Genomic DNA, 24,522 nt, shown 5'->3' on the forward strand with positions numbered 1-24,522 from the left:
CAAATTAAAAAAACAACTATAGAGAGGCAAACACTAAAAATAAGAACTAAGTTGTAGCACTGTAAAGTCACAAGTAACCAATGAAAATAGTCACATGTAACATCTACTATCTCCATGGCCTATACTGTAGGAAAGACTATGTTTTTGTTTCATTCATTCAACAAGTATGTTACCGAGCACCCGTGCTGTGCCAAGAACTGTGCTCAGCACCTGTGGACTTCTTATAAAGTACAAAACACAGGACCTGCCCTCTAAGAGCTTACAGTCTATTATGTGCTAGAAAGACACAGCAAATACACCATAAAACAAAACAAAACTAAATCCCAAAATAAGTGAAACAGAGTTACAGGTAAATTTCATAGGATTTTTTTAATTTGAAAGGGAGGTGTATGCTGGGCAAAAAAGTATGCTGACCTTCAGAAGGAAGAACTTGAAATGGCAGAACTTAGGTAAGTAAAGTTAAGTTCATGGTGGTAGTGAGCTGTGGGTAGGAGAGCATGAACAGCACAAGCTCACTCAAGAACTAATATAATCAGTCAAGATATCATAAAAAGATACAGCCTGTGTTCAACTGAGGGAGTGTAAAGACATGAAGCTCAGAATTATGCATTGAGTTGTACTCTGGGAGATTCTTTAAATTGTGGGATTTAGACATTATACCTTAGGTACAAAAAAACCACTGGAGGTTCTTGGGCAAGGAGACAACATGCTAAAATCAAGAACTTGAGGGGCAGACTTCAAGCAAGAAAACCAGCTCAAAATTTGTTAAGAGTATCCTAGGCATGTGAGTGTAACTACTTGGGTCCAGATGGCAGAAGGAACAGAGTCAAGATCTGCTAAAGCCTGCCTCACTAATTTTAAGAACAAGAAAAATCAAAATCCTTTGTGAAAAGCATTCATTTATCAATTTATTGAACAAAGGCAAAAAAGTACTGAATGATTAGAATTAGGGAGGCATTACTTAAAGATTTTTATGTCCGTATCAACCCATAAAATCTCATACATATCACCTATTCTTACCAAATGATCTGAACTGAACCATAGGTTGTTAGAGCTGAAGAAAACTTTAAGTCTTTTATTCTACTTAGAAAAATTAAAAAAGAAAGAACCACCTAAGAGGACTCTCTTAGGCTTTCAGTGAAGGCAAAATCCCCTGTGAAAAAGGTAGGACTTGCATGCCCTTCGCACAGAAACAACAACAAAAATTAGTAAGATGTGAAAACCTTTTAAAAGCTAAACATTCCGGGGCATCTGGGTGGCTCAGTGGGTTAAGCCTCTGCCTTCAGCTTGGGTCATTATCTCAGGATCCGAGATCAAGCCCCGCATCTGGCTCTCTGCTCGGCAGGGAGCCTGCTTCCTTCTCTACCTGCCTCTCCACCTACTTGTGATCCTTCTCTGTCAAATGAATAAATAAAATCTTAAAAAAAAAAAAAAAAAAAAAAAAGGCAAAACATTGCTGACTAAGTAAAAAATGGCCTCACATACAATCACATCTTAAGGCAAATCTCTACTGCAAATATTTGAGTATTGCCACCAAGCAAGGAAATTACTTTATTAATAACGGTTTTTAACCAGTGATAAACCATTATTTAATTTCCATATCATTTAAAGTTTATTCACCTTTTAAGGTCCCTCTCAAGTATAAGACTCTATAATCCTGTAAAAGTAGGACAGTTTTCCCATATGAACAGAAGAGGCAAATTTAATCTATACAATAGATACCTGAGATAAACTTGAAATCTACTTTTTAGTAGTAACAGATTCAGCCTGAATTCTAAAAAGGGCACAGTAGGTCATCTTCTGAATAAAAACAAACAACCAAACTCCTTCAGAAAACCATAATACCCTTTTAACCTAAATAACTTGATGCATTTGAAAAATTCTGACTTCTGTATGTTGTTATTCTGTCCAGTCTGAATATTATTTTACAAACAAGTTTTAAAATTTCATGTCACATTCAGTAACATTTCAAAGATCAGAATCATTTAGCAAGTAAGACTGGCACCGATTTTCATTTTCAGCTGGTCCCAGAATGAGATATTAATGTGAACTAGGCAATATACATGAAGGTTCCATAACCTTCGGTACCAAAGTCTAAAAAATCTGTAAACTGATTTTTAAAAATTGTATGGCAGAACTCTACCAACTTTGTGTCACTATAGTGAACTATATAAGCACGCTGCTGTTTTTCATTAACTTCTGACCATTAATACCTCAAAGTGGATAGAAGATCAATTTTACTAACCGTCCACTTTTATTTTTAAGCAAGTTGTTTACTGGGCTTTAAATTAGATTTCTAGATTACTTGAGTATATTTAAATTATCCATGCCCTCCTGGTCAGTTACCAAAGCTCAAATAAGAATTAGTTTTACCAAGATTTGGGCCCCATATAAGCTGGATATTAAAAGGAAAAAAAGAAACAATTGAATTTTAAGGAAAAACAATGAAGATTTTTTTGGGACCCTAGAAGCTGGACTCTTAAGTCATTCGTTCATTATCCTAATAGGAGCCAACAGGGAGAGAGAGACTTTTAAACATCTAAATAGGCAGGTACACTTAAAGATACATGGCATAAACTGGTCTAGGAAAAAAGAAGAAAGGGAAAACCACAAGTTAAAATTCAGAGTATTTCAACAGATGTGTACCAAACAGCAAGTAACCTTACTAGGAAGGTGGTCACTGATATAGCTAAAGAGAAAGGGCCATAAAGGAAACTGTGACCAGCTTATGTCAATGAGATACATGAAAGTACTTTAAAAAAAATAAATAAATATAATCTGCATTTTTATTAGAAATGACTAGCTGGTGTCTTGGTTTGGTAGTGCAATAGCACCATTACAGCAAGGGTAAGCAGGTCAATCCCTTGCAAAACTTACCTTGATTGGCCCAATGGAAACAGAAGGCCCCAGAAAAGAGAGAAGCATCTGGCAGTAGCAAATTGTTTTATTTTATCTTTCTGTGGAAAGAAACTAATTTTAAATAAGAACCAGAGCATTTAAAGAATAAATATTTTTTAAAGCTCATTATCTAGTTAGAGCAGCTCTACTAAGAAAACCAGAAGAGCTCCTTGCTGCTTAGAGATGGAAAGAAACAGAAGAAGAATGAGAGTTGTTTCTCCATCACCTAAGAAAATTTTAAAACTTGTGTTATTCTAGAACAACAGAATAAACGGTTCTTTCAAAAACGAAAACAAAAACCAAACCCCAAAAAACCCCCAAAACTCCTACAGGCAGAATCTTTTGGGCCTGGTGTCTTTGAACAAAGATTTTTGTACAAAATTAAGGGCTACATTATAAATAAAAAGGAAGAAAATCACTTGACATTAAGCCCTTCTACTCCTAAGGTTAAGTTCAAAGAAAAAGACACAAAGCAAAGTCCTTTCTCCACTACAATTTCACCAATAACTTAAAATATCAAGGCTTAAGTGATTACCAACATAAACAGTATTAATTAGCAAAAAGACCATAGCTAATTGACTGGCTTTCCAATATATTTTATCAGCCTAAATTTTTGATGATTTATTGAGATACTCAAATTGAAAGAACTCAGCCACCAAAGAATATGTGTATTACAGAACCTGACAGGGGGCATAAAATTATTCATGGTAACTGAACCTGTTACCTTTCTTGGATGCTTCTCTAGGAACTCAGTTCTACTGAATTCACTGAGTCAGCATTAAAACCTTTTGATCTAAATCACTCCCACAAAATGTCCATTTACAATTTATGCTGGGGATGAAAGGGACAGCTCAAAAGCAGGAGTGCAGAAGCAGTAAGCATTAAAACAAAACAGAAACAAAACAGTATTAAGTGGAACGTGAACCACCTATTTGGCACTGCCCTATGAAGAATCAAATTAAGAGTAGAATCTCCCTACTCTACCCCCACTGCACGCGCGGGCACACACACACACACACACACACACACACAGAAGAAGCTATTTCAGAAATAAACTTCATTCTAAAGCAAAGACCTGAACAATTGCTATTTTTAGATTCTATGCATTTATGTGGTCCATGGACATAAATTATGTTGACCTATAAAATAATATACACTCTTCAAACATTAACTTCAATTAACATACTAGGAAAAAAGAATGTTCATACACTAAAAAGACTACATGTACAATTACTTGAAAAAAGAACTCTTAGTTTTGTTGTAGCAGAAAATAAATTTTTTATACAGAAGGCTTTTCCTTACATTCACAATTTGATTAGTGTCATGACTCAACATTTGACTTCTTTAACAATATTATTTTGACATAAACTAATTCTTAAACAGCTACAAATATTGACCCAGGTTTTGAAATCTTGATACAATGATACCACAGGCAAAAATAAACAACAAACAAATACAAAATAAAACAAAAGCATTCTTACTTGTCCCATTGGTGGCCCTCCCATAGGGGGCATCATTTGCGGCATCATTCCATGAGGTACAGGAGGCATATTCGCTCTCTGACCCATAGGGTGCATTCCCATTGGGGCATAATGCATGCCAGGGTGCCCCATCTGGAAAACAGGGACAATTTAAAAATCAGCAAGTAAGAACAAATGCTTCTCAAAAATCTGATTTCCACATTTTGGTTATGTGCAGTGCTTTAATATTAGATGAATGTGTGATTCAGTTACTGGGTTAGCTTATACTTCCTTGTCTTAAACAAAATGCACTACCCACCAATATTCATAATGAGCTTGCAACTTACCAAAATGGGAAAAATTAAGATAATTACTGGACAGCTAGAGTATATATTTTATTTTTCGGAGCAGCCTGCTTTAATCATCAGTTAGCTTACTAAACCTGAGGAACATGTGAAAACCAATTTAAAAACTGTTATGGGTGAAAAACCGCAACTCTGTTCTATTTCACACAGCAGATAACTAGTTATTATCTTAACAATAACTATTATTAAATTTATTTTTAAGTTAATTTTAAACTTTGAAACGAGGATTTTCCAAATTATTTCAGATAAGAGCTGGTCTTAACAGAACACAAACATTATGGGTACCCAGGGACACTTAACTCCTAACATATGAACACAGTACTTCCTAGAAGAATCTTCAACACAAGGAAAATTACTTCTGGGAAAAAAAAAAAAAATTCAGACTAAGGTCTATCACTCAAAGACCCTAAATACAAACAACTAACATTTCCATTTTAATTCCCTTTTAAAAGACAACTATTTCTTTACCTTTGTGCCCATTGTTCCAGGTCTTAAAACCAGCTAATTATCCCCTGCCAATCTTCCCAGCTGTATCCCTTGCAACCACCACTACTACTGGTGAAAACAGATTTTGGCAACCTCTTTCAAAGTCTACATAATCAAGTTTCCGCCTCCCCCCGCCCCGCTACAGCGGGCCTACCTCTCCAAAACGCTCACCCCGCCCAAGGCCCAGCACCTCCACCGCGTATCTGTCTAGGCCAAGCCCAGTAAGAACTTCCAGGGACCCACATTCTTCCCTTTGTGCATCCCCACTCTCCAATTCTCCTCCTCGTTACATAGCCCACCATCTCGAGCTCTTTCTTCGTCCACTCTCATCTTCTTCTCCTTTTGGAAAAAGCTTCCTGCCTCTCTGACTTCGTTTTTCATTGTGCCGCTTTCCCCCTGCTCCACCGATCCCTTACCGAGGGCCGTCTCCTCAGGAAGCCGTCAGCAGAGACCCAAGAACTGGAGCAGAGGCTTGAGCCGGACAATCTCCGCTCCCCGTCCCCGGGACCCCGCGAAGGAGGATGGCTCTCCATTTCACTCACCATGAGGCCTCCACGCTCCGCTCCCGTCCCCGGCCTCATCGTCGGGCTCAGACTGCTCCGCCGGCGGCCACTGCCGCTACACATACCAACAAGAAGCGATCTGAGTGGCTGGCGCCCGCTGGGGCCAAAGGTTAAAGGCTGCCCTGCGCTACGGGGAGGGATCAGCGGGGCCAATAAGCTGACAGGCTTCCCCACTGTCCAATCAGAATGCGCTGCCGACACGCAGCTCTGCGGCGATTCGCCCCCAGCCTCAGCCTCACTCGGCGTCGCCTGCATGGACGGGGGGGGAGGGGGACGGAGGAAGTTTCTGCGCCTCCGCCGGGAAAACTCCACCAACTTTCCCTGGGGAAGGGAAGACAGCGGTGTCCCAGCTTCCCGAGCTTAGACCACCTCACCCCGTAGGGGGTGGGGCAGTTGGGGCCTGCCACCTTCACTCCCTCCGCCCGAGTTACGTACGCCCCACAAACCTGAGGCTGCCCGGGGTGGGGTGGGGTGGGGGTGGGGTAAGCAGCTTCTAGCGTTAGCGGTGGCGGGGGCCGGGTGCGCGCGCGTGCGCGCGCGGTGCTCGAGGAGGAGAGGGGGCGGGGAACAGGAGAGGAGGAGGGGCTCCTTAGGCGAGGGTTCGAGCTCCGTACGCACCAGCTGGAAAGCCCGAGGAGGGGGCGGGAAGGAGGCGTGTCGAGCAGGGTGGAGGGAAGTTGTGATGGGGCGGGAAGAACAATGCAAAAGGAAAAGAGAGAAGGGCAGTTAGGCAGGGAAGAGCGGGGCCAGAGAAAAATAGGAGCGTATAGCAGAAGAAGGGAGAAAGCAAATCGATTGGGAAATGTGAATCCGAGAGGGTATGGGCGGGCGCTAGGACCGGGCGTCGAGAAGATGCGGCTTTGGTGCTACTGGGGCGCGCGCTTGCCTAGAGGTGACGCGGCCGTGGCGGAGGTCTCTGGCCGGGACGAAGCACTGCAGGGAGAGGAGACTTGGCTACCTTTAGCCTCGGCTTGGCTCTTTCTGCGCACTTCTCTGCTTCCTTTTCTTCCTACTGATCTGGGGTCGTGCTCTGGCCCAGGGGCGCCCAGCCTTTCTTTAGGTCCCACTGCACCTTCCCCGCCCAGTTGCGTACCTCTGCGCCTCCCCTGCGCGCCAGTGCCGGGTGGTGGAGGCTGTGGGGGGGGCCTGGCCGCTGATTGGCTGCTGCGAGCGCGGGGCGGGGCGGGTGGGAGTCTCTCGACCTCCGCGGGCCCGCTCGTCTTTCCCGCCATGTCGTTCGTGGAGGGCGGGCGGCGCTCGGCTGCTCTACGCCGACGTCTCGACACCCCTGTCACGTTTTCCCGGCCCGCGTTTTCCACTTTCACTCAGGGGGATAGTTGGGGTGAGGGTGAAGTGGACGAGGAGGACGGATGCGACCAAGTGGCCCGTGACCTGCGGGCGGAGTTCTCGGCCGGGGCGTCGTCGGAGCCTAGGAAGGGCTCGCTATTTGGGCGGGACGGGGACGGGTCTCCAGTTCTGCCCGATAAGCGCAATGGCATTTTCTCGGCGGTGGCGGACGACGGAGCCCAGGCTCGACGGTGGCCGGTCCAGGTCCTCTCAATTCTTTGTTCGCTGCTGTTCGCCATCCTCCTCGCCTTCCTCCTCGCCATCGCCTACCTGATCGTAAAAGGTACTGAAGCTCCCGCGTTGAAAGTCTGTCCAGAGTAAAGTTGATCTTGGACGTGGGTCTTGCCTTTCATCTGTCTCCTCCCCATCAAAGGCCGGCAAGCTGGGAGTGGCTTTCACCCAGAGTCCTCACTGGCACCTTTCTTTGCTCATCTCCTTTTGTTTTGTTTTGTTTTCTGAATGGTGGAGCACCCTGGTGCGAGCTTAGGAGACCCGTTTTCAGAAAGGGTCTTGATTAAATGGGTATTCTTGAAGAGACGGTAGAGTCAGTGAACACTTGGGGTGAAATGTTGACAAAATTAAGCATTATGGAGGACAACAGTCATTAAAAGAGGGTGAAAAGTGTGTGATTAAAATAGGCTATACATATTCAAAGACTTTATTTAATCCACAAATGGTTAGAGGTATGCTATTCACTAATTGTGTACACGCACAGAATTCCAGAAAGAACGGATTTCCATCCCACAGCCAAAAGTTCAACTTTTACAGGTAAAATAATTAGCACCTCTTGATTTTGTATTAGGTTTTCAACAGAGTGTCGTGGTGAAGTTTTATAACAGGACCTAAATAACCTATTCTCTGATTCTTAGTTTTATTTTCTTGAGTGTGAAGTTTTAAGTATCAACCAAATTGGAATAGAAAGAGATGTACTGTGAAAAAATTTTCAAGGTTTATCCTGTAAACTATATGGCTGGATATTTATTTTACAGTGGAAAGAATCAGACCCGAGTTTAAATCTCAGTTCTCGTTCGTGTGTGACTTTGGCCAGGTTACTAACAAAAATTAAAACAAAAACTACTTTAGTTCTGTGAGAAGCACCCAACAAGTTGCCACCCAAGTATTAGTTTTTTTTTTTTTTTTTTCACTAAATAGAATTAAATCAGCTTAACTCCAGTTTTAATTTTTAACTCATTGCTTCCAAGCTCCTACTGGGCTGCAGATGGCAGCGAACAACTTAGGCTTGATTTTCATACACAAGGCAGTTTAGAGTAAATGTGAATCTCTTTATACAATGATCGTGGGTGTAAACTGTCAATGCTAAATATGTGTTTCATATTTAACATTGTTTAACAGTGTTTCATTACTCTTTCACTCCCTTCTTTTTCCACTGTATCTTGGAGAGAGTTTTGTAAGTTATTTCCCTTGTGCTGTGAGAGATTTCCTTTATATCATTAAGTCACAAAACTTGGTAAGCGGAATCCTTTGTAGAAGACATTGAGTTGTGCTTACTTTTGAGAATGGAAGAAAGGAATCTAATATGCTATGTAATTTGCATTGCATAAAATATTTTTAGGGGCACCTGGCTGACAGAAGAGCATGTGTGATTTGAGGTTTTGAGTTTGAGCCCCACATTGGGGGTAGAGATTAAATAAATAAACTTAAAATATTTTCACAATAATTCTAAGAAGCTTTGTGTATATATGGCCGTTGACTCATAAATGCTTTATTTGCATACTGAAGGTTCATAGCTGGTATATGGAATCAGAATTTGGACCCATTTGTTTCTGACTCCACAGCAGTTTCCACAGGTCCACAATATTTTCCCAGCCTTTAAGCTATTCAAATTGTAAAATCATCTTTTTTACTCAAGCCTTCTTTTTTTGTATTTACAGAGTTGCATGCTGAGAATTTAAAGACTGAAGAGGACATAGACACTGGGCTATTAGGTATAACTTAACTGTCACTCGATTTGCTTTTGAGTTCATTTTTATTTTTCGAGATCATGTTTAAACTACAAAGTTTCGGGTAAAATACTTAATCACTTGTTCAATTCATTCAATCTTAATTTTTTTATTTGTGTTTGTGGTAAATTTTATTAGATTTTATATATATACTTGGTGTGTGTGGGTATACACCACACACACTAGAAATATAGTTTGAATATAACTGTATGTGACAAAGACCCAGAGACTATTTAACATTTTCTTGCTACTTTCTGGAAAAGTCTCCCTATACCTTTTCCCAGGAATTAAAAACATACAAAAAAACTTCTTCATGAATTTAGCAAAGATGACATCTTAAGCAGACCTCAGGAGAAATTTAAATTTATATCTCCTATAAGCAACTTGTTTTTAAAAAAAGGTAGTAAGTATTGGGCATACTTGTACAGGTTATTGACAACGAAGAGTCAGACTTGAGTTTCTATAGAATGTCTATAGAATGCTCTACAGAGGCACACCTGGGTGGCTCGGTCCTTAAGCATCTGCCTTCAGCTCAGGTCATGATCCCAGGGTCCCTGCTTCTCCCTGTCCCTCTGGCTGCTGCTAACCCTGCTTTTGCTCTCTATTTCTGTCATATAAATAAATAAAATCTTAAAAAAAAAAAAAAAAAAGAATACCATACAGATTACTAGTGAAAACTTCAAGGGTTATTTATCTTGATTTATCTCTTCCTGCCAGAATGATTTTGAAGCATCCAGAGCTTTACTGGTTTGGGATATTTTACTCCTGTTTGCTGTAATTTATTCAATTAACCATTCTGAATTGGAAAAAAAAATAGTTGAGATCCTATCCTGCATGTCACCCCCTCTCCTAATTTTAGCTGACCTATTTAATCTCTTCAAGAGTAATGCCCCACAATGATAGAAAATACAGTCTGACTGATTTTGCAGAAGAGGATACCTTTATATTCAAAATATAGAAACAAATTAGTCCCATGAAAACTTTTCTTGGTCTTCTCAACTTCTTGCATGAGAAAATGTACTTTATAGTTACACATTTTATCAGCGTATGTTGTTACACTGTTTCATCTCTAAAAACAGCCAAGGTTATGAGGCTTTTCATAGCATTTATTGATCTGTCAACTTGATGTCACAAGAATAGAACAGAATCTTAAGAACTAGGCATGAATTCTGTGTTGCTATTTAAAAGTTAGAAAACTTCATTCACATTTATGAAAAACATAGGGTGGCACTTGTCATCTGAAGGAATGGCTTGTTCAATATCAAAAGGAATGTAATAAGGCTTTGTCATTTTCCTGCTTCTTTTTCTACTTCCAGTTAGTCTGATAATACTTTTGGATGTGCCTGATAGATACCTAATACTATGACAGCTAATACGAAGATCATTAAGTGTTTGCTCATGGCATGAATTCACTTTCAAGATTCAGGAGCAATCTCAGTAGTGAGGAGAAATTACTGTATCTTTGTGGCCAAAAAACCCTACTAAACAATAGTTATGCCAAAACAAAAATCCTTATTTTGAACCAATGCTTTAGTGGTCAGATAGAGAGTATACTCAACATCTGGTGAACTAATTCAGTCACTTACCTGGGGATAACTTTAAAGTGGGCATAGTTATAACAAATATTCTTATTCATTGTAATGTGTAATAGAAAATGCTTTTCTGTCGGAAGAGTATAGAATTCTTAACTTGTCTCAGAGAAGCAGTGCCAAGATGATTAAGCACCTATAAAGTTGAGGTTACTGAAATAACACTTATATTGTTCCAAGCTGGAATTCTCTTCCATTGGGAGAAAATACAGTATAACCTCTCTGCAGAAGAATGTTTTGACTTGACTACTAGCCTCCAGTTAAAAGTCTAATTGAGACAGCTGATTGTTGAAAGTAGGCCAGTTTTTTTTTTTTTTTCAAATTTTGACTTGCAATCAAATCAACCTTGAGTTAGCTTAGATATGAAGCAGGATTGCTACATTAGCTTATCTGTGAAGTCATGCCTGTGGAATTATATCCTTACCTGTTTACAATTGATATAAAAGTTTTTACATGAAGAAACAATCTTTAATAAAAACTGTGTTGAATTTGTCCACTCTTTACAGGAAAAGCAGAATGTAGCCTTTTAAATCCTACTAATTTTGTTGTATTTCATTGCACTTACTTTGCCTTGTTTGCTAGGTACCTCATAGGTAAATATAATGTTTGTTTTGTGTATTACCCTTTTTTTGCTGTAATTGTTATTGTTCATACTTGTTATCTTTATATTTCTGTGATTCCTATTTAAATTTTACTGAAAATTGCCTCAAATCTTTAAGAATCACCTGGTTTTTAGAATCAAATATATAAGCATAGTAGCTACTCTCCCTTGAAAGAGTTCTCTTTCTAGAAAGAGTAATAAAAATTTTGCACACTGCAGATTTTTTTATTGCAATTTAAGCCTGGTCCAAGATTGGCGTAGCTCATTAAGAGCAAATTTTAGCAACAGCTCTCATTTTAGTATGCTTAAGAATCACCTGGACTTTCTTTTAAAAAGTATCTCTAGGTTTTGTTTCAGCTCAGGGTAGAGTCCAAGAATCTTCATTTTTTATAGGTGATTTTGATACCCCACAGTTTAAGAAATCGTTTTGCAGGGTAAGAATCTCTCTTTTTTTTTTTTTTTTTTTTTTTAAAGAAGTGTGGGGTTTTTTTGTTTTTGAAGATTTTATTTTTAAGTAATCTCTATACCCAACATGGGGCTCAAGCTTACAACCATGAGATCAAGAGTCATACATTCTACTGACTGAACCAGCCAGTCAGTAGAATCACACCTAAAAAGTGTTTAAAGGCAGTTAAAATCCTTGCAAGTTGACTAGTGACAGACTAATAAGATATAAGTCCGAATGCCTCTTAAGAAACCTGACTTTGAAAGGATCTGCAACACTGCCATTCTCTTGTCATCTTTGCCTGAAAGCAGTCTTCTTGGGAAACTCTTCTTTTTGTTTATAATTTAAACAAAAAAGGATTAATGATGAGCATGGTATCAGTGCATTTGGGGAGTTAATTGATCCTAATGGTTAATAGGGTTATGCTATCAATGTTCCTCTTCATTGGTGAGGTAGACCAGCCAGGAAGATGTAAGAAATGCTGTCATCTGGTTTTGGAACTCATCTCCCTTAATCATCCCTAGGTGGCATTAGAAGGACTTTCCTTTTATAATTGTCCTACAAACCATCCCCTACTGTAAGCCTGTTTTTCAGGGAGATAAATAAAACTTAAGTTTACTTAGTTAAATCACATTTTAGTCCTTCCTGCTAAAGGTTATTCTCAGGCCAAATTGATTGCATTAATATAAAACAGGAATTAGGTGAACCTGGATGGCTCGGTGGTTAAAGCCTCTGCCCTTGGCTGGGGTTGGGTTCTCTGCTCAGCAGGGAGCCTAATCCCCTCCTCCCCCACCCTCCTGCCTCTCTGCCTACTTGTGATCTCTGTCAAATAAATAAATAAAATCTTTTTTTTAAAAAAGCAAACAAAAATAGGAATTATTTAATTTTTGTACATTAACTTTTGTATCCGTCACATTTTCCAAGTTTTATAACTTTTCACATACTTAATTCTATTTCCAATTTTTACATTTTTTTTCATGTCTTACTACAGGGTATGATGAAATGACCTTTTATTTGAGGCAAGCCTGAAATAAGCACATAAGAAAAACAGAAAGATATGCTATTACCGGAAAATGCTTAACCTAAGACTACTGTCATTAAATTAAATGTAGGACTAGTACTTTTAATATACATGTCCTAAGTATTCCATACAGGAATTGTAATTGACTTCATGGAGTTCCTTCAGTCTGAAAAGATTTTTGGTACTTGTCACTCTTGACATCTACTAGTTAATAGTTAACATTAAGTCTCTCTTGTGGCTAAGACCAGATTTGTAGCATTTTGCATTGTCAGGGGCTATTCTTGTTTGTTTGTTTGTTTGTTTTTTAAGATTTTTATTTAAGAGAGAGTATGAGAGAGAGCATGAGAGCTTAGAAGGTCAGAGGGAGAAGCGGACTCCCCATGGAGCTGGGAGCCCAATGGGGGACTCGTTGCCGGGACTCTGAGATCATGACCTGAGCCAAAGGCAGTTGCTTAACCAACTGAGCCACCCAGGTATATTCTTGTTTTTAAGCTACCCATTTAGTTCTCCTTTATGATTGAGATGTTTATAGGCTTGTGAACATTTACAGAGATGATTGATATATACTGAGTTCAATCAAAGATGAAGACAATTCATTTGAAGAGTTTATCAGTTATTTATTCTACCAAGAGATAAGTGAGACTCTACCCTCATGATTTCATAAGATAGAACATTAGAATCTTGGTAAAAATTTCCAAGAGAAAGGATGCCTTGGAAGATGACGCGTTTCTCTTAGAAAGGCACAGGTTGAAAACAACCACTCAGTTTCTTCCTTACAGTGAAAAATGACTGAAACTGTGAACTTAAACTATTTTCAGTGAATGTATTGAGCGTTGTAATTTGAGGCCAGTATGTATTAAGGATATAATATAGTGCTCTCTGCAGCTGGGTGGGGTAACTGAAGTAATCATTGAAAATTTCACAAATATGTTCTCCTGTGGCTGTGTTTGTAAAATTTTGTGTATTGCTTATTCATATTAGTTGAAGAATGACGACTAAGGCAAAAAAGGAGAAAAACAAAAGCCCAAAAGTACCGGAAAGATGCAACCAAAATTTTAGATAATTTACCTGAGTTTTAGATCTTTTTATTTTCTATAATTAATGACAATGACTCTCAATAAGAAAAACTTTGTTTATTATTATATGATCTCTGATATGAGGAATTTGAGAGGCAAGGTGGGGAGTTGTGGGGGGTAGGGAGGGAAAAATGAAACAAGATGGGATCTGGAGGGAGACAAACCATAAGAGACTCTTCATCTCAGTAAACAAACAGGGTTGCTGGGGGTGAGGGGTTTAGGGATAGGGTGGCTTGGTCATGGACATTGGGGAGGGTATGTGTTCTGGTGAGTGCTGTGAAATGTGTAAGCCTGGTGATTCACAGACCTGTACCCCTGGGGCAAATAATACATTACATGTTAATAAAAATAATTAATTTTTAAAAAAGAAAAACTTTGTTTAAAGATAAGCACAAATTTAAGCTTAGAAAAATATAAGTAACATTCAGCAATTAATGATACTTTTAACCTTTACGGTATGCCAAACTTTATTTTTTACATGTGTTACTTCACCTAGTATTGCCAGCCTTCCTGCATTCATTCATATAAATTATCTTCTGAACCAAAATTCACAACAATGTATGTTAAAATTTTTATGTCACTAGATAGCTTTGCACAACAGTAAGGCAGAAATAATATGGGTTATTAGCAAGAATTATCATTGTGCAGCCAAATTATTTGTCTTAAAAATCATTGCAGGTCTCCTTACTACATAGAAGTGTAATGAGAAGCCCACATTGGGAACTCTAATCCCCAAGAAATTGGGATCTGGGGAGATGTTTCTTAGGCTAATGAAGTAAAACTTGAACTGGCATTAGAATTAGCTGGAAGACGTAAAACTTATCTTACTAGACTTCACCTGTTCTAGAGTTTCTGATTCAGTAGGTGTGGTATGGAACCCACAAATTCTTCATTTTTAATAAATTTTCTAGGTGATGCTTATGCTTTTAGTTCATGAGAATCACTGGTCTAGTAGTTCACAAACCTGACATAATCAATAACAAAATCCTGCAGATTTTCTTTTTTCAAAATTAAAAGATCTCAAAACCTATCCTTACCTACTCAAAGTTGAAGTCACTTAATTGGCTACATGTTTGAATGCTCAATATAAGTCAAGGTCTATTGGACCCATTTTTTAATTCTCTTGAACAATACTGTTTGTAAAATGGGTGTTTCGTGACTTTTATTCTTTCTTGGGGCATCTTCCAGAGACTAGTTATGTTTTTGATGGAATGAAGCTTATTTAATCTTGAAATATTGGTCTGTTGGATCCTTTTATAAATCTAAGATACATCATGGGATTTTAGTGATCTTTTCTATATCTCAATTCTTTCTCCCTAGTCACTCTCCCTATCTCAAATGAATAAATAAATCTTTTAAAAATGGTAGAATCATAAATTATGCAATAGAATTGTGGCTGTGTGTACTGATATAAAAGGTCTCATCATTATGTGAGAGTAGCAAAGCACAGGACAGTTTTTCTGGTGAGAATTCCGATTGCTTTTAGGAGTGGAATTGGTTAATTGAGGTAGGAAGACTTTAACTTTTATATGCTTTTGTACTGTTTACAAATTATGTTAACTCTTGGTAAAATGGAGTTACGTAGCATTAGTTGTCAAGTTTTTGACTTCAGGATTCTGGAGGAGGGGACTTGTTAAGATTCAGTTGTTGCTAGTTGCCAACTTGTATGGCTTTTCTGCTTGTTCACAAACAAATTGAGTCACTTTCTGAAGCATAAGCACTTTTAGACTATGATATTACTGTGTACTTTTGTAGACCTTTCACTGTGAATCTACTTTTATCAGTGGTGTAACTTTTGATTAGTTCAAAGTGAATATAAAATAAGAAAGCCCAAAATGAGGCAAACACTTAGATTGGGGAATAGTGCTCAGTTTTGAAAACTCAAGGATATTCTTGTATCAATTTTGACAGGTGTTCTGTTAAAGAACCTGAATGAAAAAGCTTAATGGACTCTAGAGAGCCTCATACTTTGTAAATTTTTAATCTGTTATTTTATGTCTTTCTCACCTTTTTTTAGATATTTAGAAGTTTCCATCATTCCACAACAGTCCCCAGATATTTGATTTTTCATAATTACTATCTTTGTTCTGCAGACTTGTATTATATAATATTAAACAGTGTAAACTTGTCAATTATTTTCTCGCCTTTAGCAGTATTCATCTAAATAATAACAAGTAATAGCTATTTGGCAGAATAACCATTCCTTAAGTTGTAGCTGTACATTAAGTACACTTACAATTTTTATTTTGGTCCCGTATCGCACTGTGTTGGCAGAAAGGTTGTACCTCAGTCTCTGCTGAGATTCTGTCTGCCTAGTCTCAGATTGGGTTAAGGTTCTGAAGTGTGACACTATGCCGGGACATTGGGGTGGGGTGCAACCTACTCCTCAAAACATTTGCTCAAATGAGTTAGTTACTGCTGAAACATCTTGCTTTCTGGTAAGGATGGCCTGTCAGATGTCGCATTTTTACAGCCACATCACCATCTGCTCTTTCTGTGCCCCACTTAGGGGAGGGACATCTGTAGACTTGGCTCTGGGCCCATCTCGAAGATCCTGTAATCCCTCTGGACTGTTGTGTGGCCTCTCCATGGCTCTGCCAGGAAGACCCAGCAGTACTACCCCTCTTCTCCATACATACACACAAGAGCAGACATACCACTTTCTTCAAACAAGGAGAAATCTTTCTCACCTGTGCATTAAACCCTGTCTTTCTTTCTCCCTGTTCTACACAGACATTTTATTTGTATCCCAATCAACTCATTATCTTTACTGTGTATTCAAGATATTTTGTGTTGATCTATCCTCTTGCTTATATCTATCCTAGGTTGCTTAATCATTTTGCAACATCAAAACCAAAGAGACCTTGTGGCTGTTTCTCTTTCTCACATCCTTCTGGGGCCATGAGTGTACAGTTTGTTATCTCTTTGAAAGGGTAAAGGAAAGGGAACTAGTGAGAAAAAATTAAGGTTAATCTTTCAAAAAATAGATTGCCACAGTATTTCATAATACTTCATTGCTGTGAGTTTGTCTCTTAGCTGTTTTATAAGACTATTACTGGGCTTTGTATGGTTTATAAACAGACAGATGCACATATTTCTTACCTACTTGCTAAAAGACATCTTGGTTGCACATTTTGTGCAGCTAGGAAATTTGGTATTTCATAAGTCATTCTCAACTGTAGTCTTCTCAACCTTTCCTCCCTCCCGGTACTACTGAGGCCTCTGACACGCAGTCATCAGTGGTCTTGGCATAGTAAACTCTCTTAAAGAGGCAGTTTGAATATGTATCTAAAAACTGTCAAATTGGGGCAACTGGGTGGCTCAGTTATTAAGTGTTTGCCTTCAGCTCAGGTCATGAGCCTTGCATGGGGCTCCCTGCTTGGTGGGAAGGCTGCTTCTCCCTCTCCCACTCCCCTGCTTGTGTTCCCTCTCTCACTCTCTCTCTCTCTCTCTCTCAAATAAATAAGTAAATCTTAAAAACTGTCTAATTTATTCCCTCTATTCTCACTTTGTTCATTTCCCTTATTCTTCCATTTCTCTTTTACCCCTTCCATGCATCCAATATAATACCATGCTTTTGACTTTAGAGTTCTTTGAGAAAATCTTGCAGTGTTCCACTTTGAAACTAGAACCTAGGGTCCTAACCCATTTTAAATTGGGAGTTAACCTTTGTTCATACACTGAGGAAAAAAGAATCCAATGAGGTTTATAATGTTTATAGGAAAGCTGTAAAGAGTAGATACCATAAAATTAATTCTTATGTCAAAAGTGCATGATATGGAAAGAAAGGAATCACGTAATACTAGGTAATAAAAGATAGCAAGCTATGATTCACAAAGTAAATGAAAAATGTCTAAACATTTTAACAGTGAAGTATTTTGACCATTTTTCCTATAGTTGAATTTTATAAAGCTGAAGATAAGTTATATTCTTAAGTTGAATTTGTACTCTTTTCCCCATGTTAAATAATAGAAATATTAAACTATTAAAATGTTATTTATTTTTAATTATTTTATGTTATTAACTTATAGTTGAAATGATAAAATGTTAAATGATATGACTTATTTTTTTCTTTTATTAAAAGATTTTATTTATTTGAAAAGAGAGTGAGCCGAGAGCATGAGCTGGGGAGAGGGGAGATGGAGAGGGAGAGGCAGACTCCCTGCCTGCTGACTGGGAGACCCAGTGGTGGGGCTCAATCTCAGGACTCTGGGATCGTGACCTGAGCTGAAGGCAGACGCTTAACCCACTGTGCCACCCAGGCGCCCCTAAATGATATGACTTCTAATTTATTATTTTATGCTTTTGCATGAGTTTGCTTGTACTAAGCTCAAATCTCTTACATGTTACCTACAGGAAGTTCAGAAGTTAAAAAATACACATAATCTTTTGAACATGAAGATACTGGTTTACTTTAAATTGCTTTGGTGTTAATAATTAAGTTTTTCTCCTCTCTTCCCATTAAGGATTCTGGACTCTACTTATAATATCTCTCTCTGCTGGATTCTCCTGCTGTAGCTTTTCTTGGACAGTGACTTATTTTGATTCTTTTGAACCAGGAATGTTTCCTCCTACTCCTCTTTCACCAGCCAAGTTCAAGTAAGTATTCCTGTTTCTTCTTTTTAACTCATTTCAATTCTGTTGAAATGCTAAAGCAGATAAGAGCAAGAGGCTGCTTTATGTAAGATAACATGTTGAGGTCCCTGCCTCTATAAAATATAAATGACTTAAGGTTTTCAGTTGGGCTCAGCCTTTAGATAACTGGAGAATATTTTAAACTCCTTACCTAGATAATGTAATGGTTGTTTAAAAAATGAAATTCAAGAAATGATCTAAAAAAGTAAGGAACTTTGATTGCTATTTATCCTTTTGGGATGGAATTTCATTTAAACAGTTTATGAAGGCTAAATTTATACCAGCAATGTGAATGTCTTACTAAATGCATGTATAAATGGTCAGATTAATATCAGTTTAATAATTGGATTAGACTTTTCCTTAGATTTCAGTTTTGTTTAATAATTAGCAAGCATTTATGACACCCAGTTTATATCTCTAGATCAAATTAGATGCATTTCATTGTGGAACAACAATAAATTTCTTTGATCTGTATTTTCTGTATTTCAAAGACTTTCAGAAAATTGAGTAGGCAGTGTTCTAATCTAGTTTATTTATGTCAGGAAAGCTCAGGTTTTAAATACTGTAAATTTCCAAATAAGAGAATTCTATAAACTGAGGGGTTGGGGAAAAGGTGAAGAGTAGGAAATAAATTTTAGTTTAAGATATGTATATTACCAGAGTATTGTTGTTATTATTGCTGTTATTACTACCAGCTTCAGCTTACTTCATGGACAGCTTGTAGAGATCAAATAAAATCTATTTGAGGGACTCTGTAAATATGAAGTTTACTACTAACAATACTTATTAATAATCATTGTATTACCAGCTCTTATTATAAGTAAACTCATATTTTTCTATCTTATAAATAGATCTTTAAAACTTCTGGCTTCACTTCAGTTGTAATATGTGTATATATTTTAAACATCTTAACAAATCTCTGTACTGTATATGAAACATAAATCATACCCTTGGCAATAAATTTTGTATATGTGTTAGAAGTCATTGATGAGTAATTAATAATCTAAATTGATTAAGTTATACCCAACAGCTCAATACCATCCCAGAGTTTACATGAGTACCATTCAGTTGCTAAGTTTATTTTGCTATGCAATATTCTGTTCAATTCAAATTTATACTCCTGCTGCTCGATGATATTAATTACTTGGTAACAAGGGATGTGCATCTAATGTTGATAATATAATTAGGCTCCTTTCATAGGCGACCAAAAATCATAATCTACATATTTTTTTCCTTTTATTTCTTTATAGCTCACTTCTCTCCTGATTCCTAGCTATTTAATAGATCTTGCAGCCTGAATATCAGAACGCACCCTGCACTTAAAATTATTAAGACCCCAGCCTGTCTTTAAGACATCAGTCTCCATTCACTTATCAAGGCTTGAAATGCTTTTTCACTGCATTTATCCTTTGCCAAATGGATATCCTTTGCCTTTTGGAATGTTATTGGAATACTTTGTCTTTGTACCCTCAGTGTTTTTGCCCTTTTTAAGGCCTTAGCCAGTGACGTTCAATCCGTCATCTCCCCTACTCCAAGCTTTCACTTTTCAAATTCATCCTGTATATTGTTACCTCTGTAAAAGCAGATCTTAGTCACACTCTTCCTTGTTTAAAAGCCTTCAGTGGTTTTCTCACTGCCTTCAAACTGATGTCAACTTCCAAGTACAGCAGAACAGTCCTTCCCCAAGTGATCCTACCATACTTTTCCAGCTTTATCTTTAGCTATTTCTCCAGTGCACCCTGTTCGGTATCCACATAATCATATTACCCTGGCATCCCTTGAATAAACTGTACTTCTGAGATGCCATGACTTTACTCTTGCTGTTTTCTCTTCCTGGAATATCATTTTCCCTTGCAGATTCTCTTCTACCCCCACCAGAATTCAAAAGCCTTAAAGATATTAGAAGCTTTTGGAGTTAGAGAAAAAAGCATTTCAGTATTCTATTTAAAAACTGGAATTCTGTGGGTATTTAACTAATTTCTTAAAAATCATCTTTGCATTTCAAGGTACCTGGGGTGTCTCAGTTGGTTGAGCATCTGACTCTTGGTTTTTGGTTCAGGTCATGATCTCAGGATCATAGGATCCAGCCCCAGAGCCCAATGTGGGGCTCTGTGCTGAGCAGGGAGTCTGCTGCAGAATCTTTCCCTCTCCGTCTGCCCTTCCTCCTCCTCATTCGTGCGTGTACACACATGCTCTCTCTCTCAAAATAAATGAGTAAATCCTTTTAAAAAATTGTCTTTGCATTTTTAAAAAGATTTTATTTGTTTGAGAGAGAGTTTAAGAGAAAGGGCTAGTACAAGCGGGAGAGGGGCAAAGGGAGAGGGAGAAGCAGACTCCCGACTGAGCAGGGAGACCAGTGTGGTATTCCATTCCCAAGCCCCCCAGGATCATGAACTGAGCCAAAAGTAGATGCTTAACCGACTGAGCCATCCAGGTGCCCTATCTTTGCATTTTGTATTAAACTAGAACCAGTATTGATAGACCTCTGTTTTCAGTGTGTTATTAGTCATTCAATTTTTTTTTTAAGATTTTACTTTTTTAAGTAATCTATACACCAGATATAGGGGTAGAACTCACAACCCTGAGATCAAGAGTCTCATGCTTCACTGACTAAGCCAGCCAGCTGCTCTTACTCATTCAATTTTAATAGGAGGTAGTGTCAGATTCGAGACTCAGATTGCATATTTCTTAATACAGCCCTAGAGCCACAGTTTTAAAATGTGTACATTATGTTCACATATATATATATTTGAATTTCTTTCAATTTGTAAATTGGTAATTTAATTTTATATATTATAAATCAACTATTAAATACTCAAGGCCATAAGTGAAACTGTCATTTAAAATTACCATATGTTGATACAGACACAGTCCAAAAAAGGCATATAATAAATATAGTGATAGATGATGGCATATTAACAGAAACCAGACAACAAAGGCAGATATAATATAGAGTTAATTGATGAAACTGAGTTTTATAGTGAAAATCCTGCCCTCTAGTGCTTGTAGAAAATAATGCAATAACTGTACTCAGAAATGTCAGAATAAGTATATTCTCTATGTCACCAGTAGAGTGAGAGCTTATACAAGGAAAGGACTTCTGTACCTTTTGAGAAAGTTGAAATAATCAGACTTCATTTTCTTAGAAATCATATTGATACATTTCAATAATTTGTAATATGCATTTATAAAAATATCTTTGTAACAGGCTATTTTATAACTTAAACAATGATGTTAATATAAATATTTTTCCTGATTAAATGAAAGTAGTGCAAATTCTTTGTTGAAAATTCAAAGAAAAAAACAAAAAAAATGGGAAAAATTATAAACAGAAAGTGGCTGCCAACATTTTTATGTATATCTTTCCATTCTTTTCATATTTTAAAAATTAAACTTGGGGGGTACTTGGGTGGCTCAGTTGGTTGAGCGGCTGCCTTCGGCTCGGGTCATGATTTTGGAGTCCCAGGATCGAGTCCCACATCAGGCTTCCTGCTCGGCGGGGAGTCTGCTTCTCCCTCTGACCTCTCCCCTCTCATGGTCTCTCTTTCTCTCTCTCAAATAAATAAATGAAATCTTAAAAAAAAAAAATAAAAAAAATAAACTTGGAATCATAGTAGATATACTGTTTTATAAATCATTTTTTATTTAACATGTTTTATAATATGTATATAATATATGTTTATATTATTTAACATTATTTCTTTTGAATTTTCTTTTTTTTCAGTATTTCTTTTGAATTTTCAGTGTTTTAAATACACTTTAAAGACGTCATCATATGTCAGTTTATTTTTAAAGGGAAATCTAATATAAATGATAGCTAGATTCCAAGATAATTTATTAAGCAGGGATTTGCTTAACTAGAGACTAAAGAAAAGCAGGATAGTTAAGAATCATAAAATGAAGGGACTTTTTTCCTTATTTTTTTAATTTCTAGTACCATGAGTATCAGACATGATGAGAGTAAAATAATCGTGTCTGTTTTTTTTTAAAAGCAGTCTTTTGCTCTCCTTTGCAGATTTTAAACATTTGGGCTTTTTTTCCCCCCAAATAAGCTAATTGGTAAAAGTGGAGAAAAAAATTGAGAGGCCCATGTATGTGGCTCTCAGTTGTTTATCCCTAAAAATATAAAGTCCTAAAGGGAAGAAAAAAACAACATGTATTGATATTTAGTAAATATTACATGAAAGGTCTAATGAAATCAGCAATTTGAATGAATAATTCATTGATAGAGTTGAGATTAGAAATAAAATCTTTTTCTTGTATTCATTAAAGTATTTTTTCATATTTATTCTTTTATGTTTGTTAGTTGTTTTCTTAGCTGAGGCCACTACAACAAAGTACCATACACTGGTGGCTTACAAACAACAGAAATTTGTTCCTCTCACAGTTGTGGAGACTGAAAGTCTAAGATCAGGGTGGCAGCTTAGTTGGGTTCTGATAACTATCTTCTGGGTTGCACATGGCCTCCACATTGTATCCTCACAAGACTGAGAGCAGGTTTCACTCTCATGATCTCATCTAACCCTAACTACCCCCAGAGACCCTACCTCCTAATACTATCACACTGGGGGTAAGGTTTTAATACATAAATAGGAGAAAGTGTGGAAGGGGGTACAAGCATAGTCCATAACAAAATTTAGAAATTTTCGCTTTAGGAAATAACAAGATAAAGAACTTTGCAAGGTATGTTTTCAGACAGATATTTAATGGACTTCAAAAGGCATATTAAGAAAAATTATTATACTGACTTAGCAAACTGGGTTAGAAGGTATACTGTATTGTTACACACACAGACTTCTCTATGAGGAAGCATTTTCTTTGTGTATTTGAATCAAATATACTTTTAAATCATTTTCTTAAAATTTCTGAAAATATGTTACCATGTTAAATAATGAGACAGAGGCAGTTAACTTCAGAATAAAGTGTCTATATAGGCTTTCCCTACTTCTCACTACTTTGTAATTCATTATTTTTCTCTTCCAGGTTGCTTAATCAGCACCTCCAGTTCACTTCACATTAGTTTCCCCCCATTCATTCATTCAGTTTTCTTAGGGATTTCTGAGCAGGCAAATGTAACTGTGTGGGTAATCAGTATTTCATATTGTGGTTATCTGCTTTAATTATAGTTTCCAGGAGTTAATGCCTCTAGGTATGTGACCTACCCATCCAAAGATATCTTATTATTTAAGTCTTCCTGATTGGGGAGGAAGCTAGGTATGGCTAGGGGTGCCTTGAAGCTGCATTTTTCCTAACAGTGAATTTCACATTACCTGTGCCCCATCTAGTGGAGCAATAATGTAGCTGCAGGTTTAATAGTTATTCAGCATGCTAAAAATAAAAACCATTCAATTAATTATAATAGGTCCCACCTAGGGTAGAAATGTTACTGTGCAGTCTAGAAATAAATTTAGTGGAAAATGATAATGTAAGTGATGGGTTAGCAAACAGTTAAAAACTCGTTTTTTAATTAAGAATCAAAATATTTAATAATGGTGATATGAAGAACAGTGAAAGTGGTCATTAAATTTGTCTGCTTTTTGGTGATTTTATGTAGAGTTAGTCAGGGGTCAAGGGCCAACTAATATTCTTAAGTTAAGGGTGTTCCTTCACTGCAGTCAATAGTGTTGGTTAACAAAAGTCTTATTGTTGAAATGAAAAAATGTGCATTTAGATCAAAATTAGAATTTAACAGTGTATGACTATAACCTTCAAGCCAAGAAGTAATTTTGTAGGGATAGGGTTATTATTTTGTGCTAGAAATATCCACAAAGACTTATTTTCAAGGAGGAAAAAAATCAGTGTTTGTGTTATAATTATTAAGGATGGGTTGTATTATAGAAATCAAGTATTACTGGCAATTTCAAATTTTAACCTTATGCTGGTCAAAGGTAATATAAAAAAGTAAGATATCTAGTTAATTGGCTATCTGAATCCAAAGTCTGGATTATTGAATTTCTTGCTGAGAAACTGATTTTAAGTAATTTTTCTCCTTCTCAAGAAATACTGTACAGATAGCATGTCATGCATTCACAGTGTTGTAGATTTTGGAAAACGTCTTAGTTCTTCATAAATCCT

General features: G+C 37.3%; 2 protein-coding genes across 10 annotated transcripts in view; one reads left to right on the forward strand and one right to left on the reverse strand.

Annotated features, from left to right (window-relative positions):
- Positions 1-6,239, reverse strand: part of PRPF40A (pre-mRNA processing factor 40 homolog A) — a 56,363-nt gene extending 50,124 nt beyond the window's left edge. For 3 of the 8 annotated variants that reach the window (XM_032857824.1, XM_032857823.1, XM_032857820.1), the window contains exons 1-2: positions 5,626-6,239; positions 4,380-4,511 (exon numbers count right to left, since the gene is read on the reverse strand). In XM_032857824.1, coding sequence (XP_032713715.1) covers positions 4,380-4,511; positions 5,626-6,027 — 534 coding nt within the window. In that variant the 5' untranslated portion in view covers positions 6,028-6,239. The remainder of the gene's footprint in view (positions 1-4,379; positions 4,512-5,625) is intronic. The other 5 variants (XM_032857828.1, XM_032857826.1, XM_032857825.1 and 2 more) reach the window with 3 other exon arrangements.
- An 85-nt stretch (positions 6,240-6,324) lies between these two features.
- The window catches only part of ARL6IP6 (ADP ribosylation factor like GTPase 6 interacting protein 6), a 36,595-nt gene continuing 18,397 nt past the window's right edge, over positions 6,325-24,522 (forward strand). Inside the window, exons 1-4 of one of the 2 annotated variants that reach the window (XM_032857830.1) lie at positions 6,325-7,402; positions 9,012-9,065; positions 18,279-18,411; positions 19,698-20,261. In XM_032857830.1, the coding sequence (XP_032713721.1) occupies positions 6,472-7,402; positions 9,012-9,065; positions 18,279-18,411; positions 19,698-19,713 (1,134 nt within the window). In that variant the 5' untranslated portion in view covers positions 6,325-6,471 and the 3' untranslated portion in view covers positions 19,714-20,261. Of the gene's footprint in view, positions 7,403-9,011; positions 9,066-18,278; positions 18,412-19,697; positions 20,262-24,522 lie in introns of those variants that run through there. The other variant, XM_032857829.1, reaches the window with a different exon arrangement.

Source organism: Lontra canadensis, unplaced genomic scaffold (genome assembly GCF_010015895.1).
Source record: "Lontra canadensis isolate GAN:19392208 unplaced genomic scaffold, GSC_riverotter_1.0 scaffold13, whole genome shotgun sequence".
NCBI lineage: Eukaryota > Metazoa > Chordata > Mammalia > Carnivora > Mustelidae > Lontra > Lontra canadensis.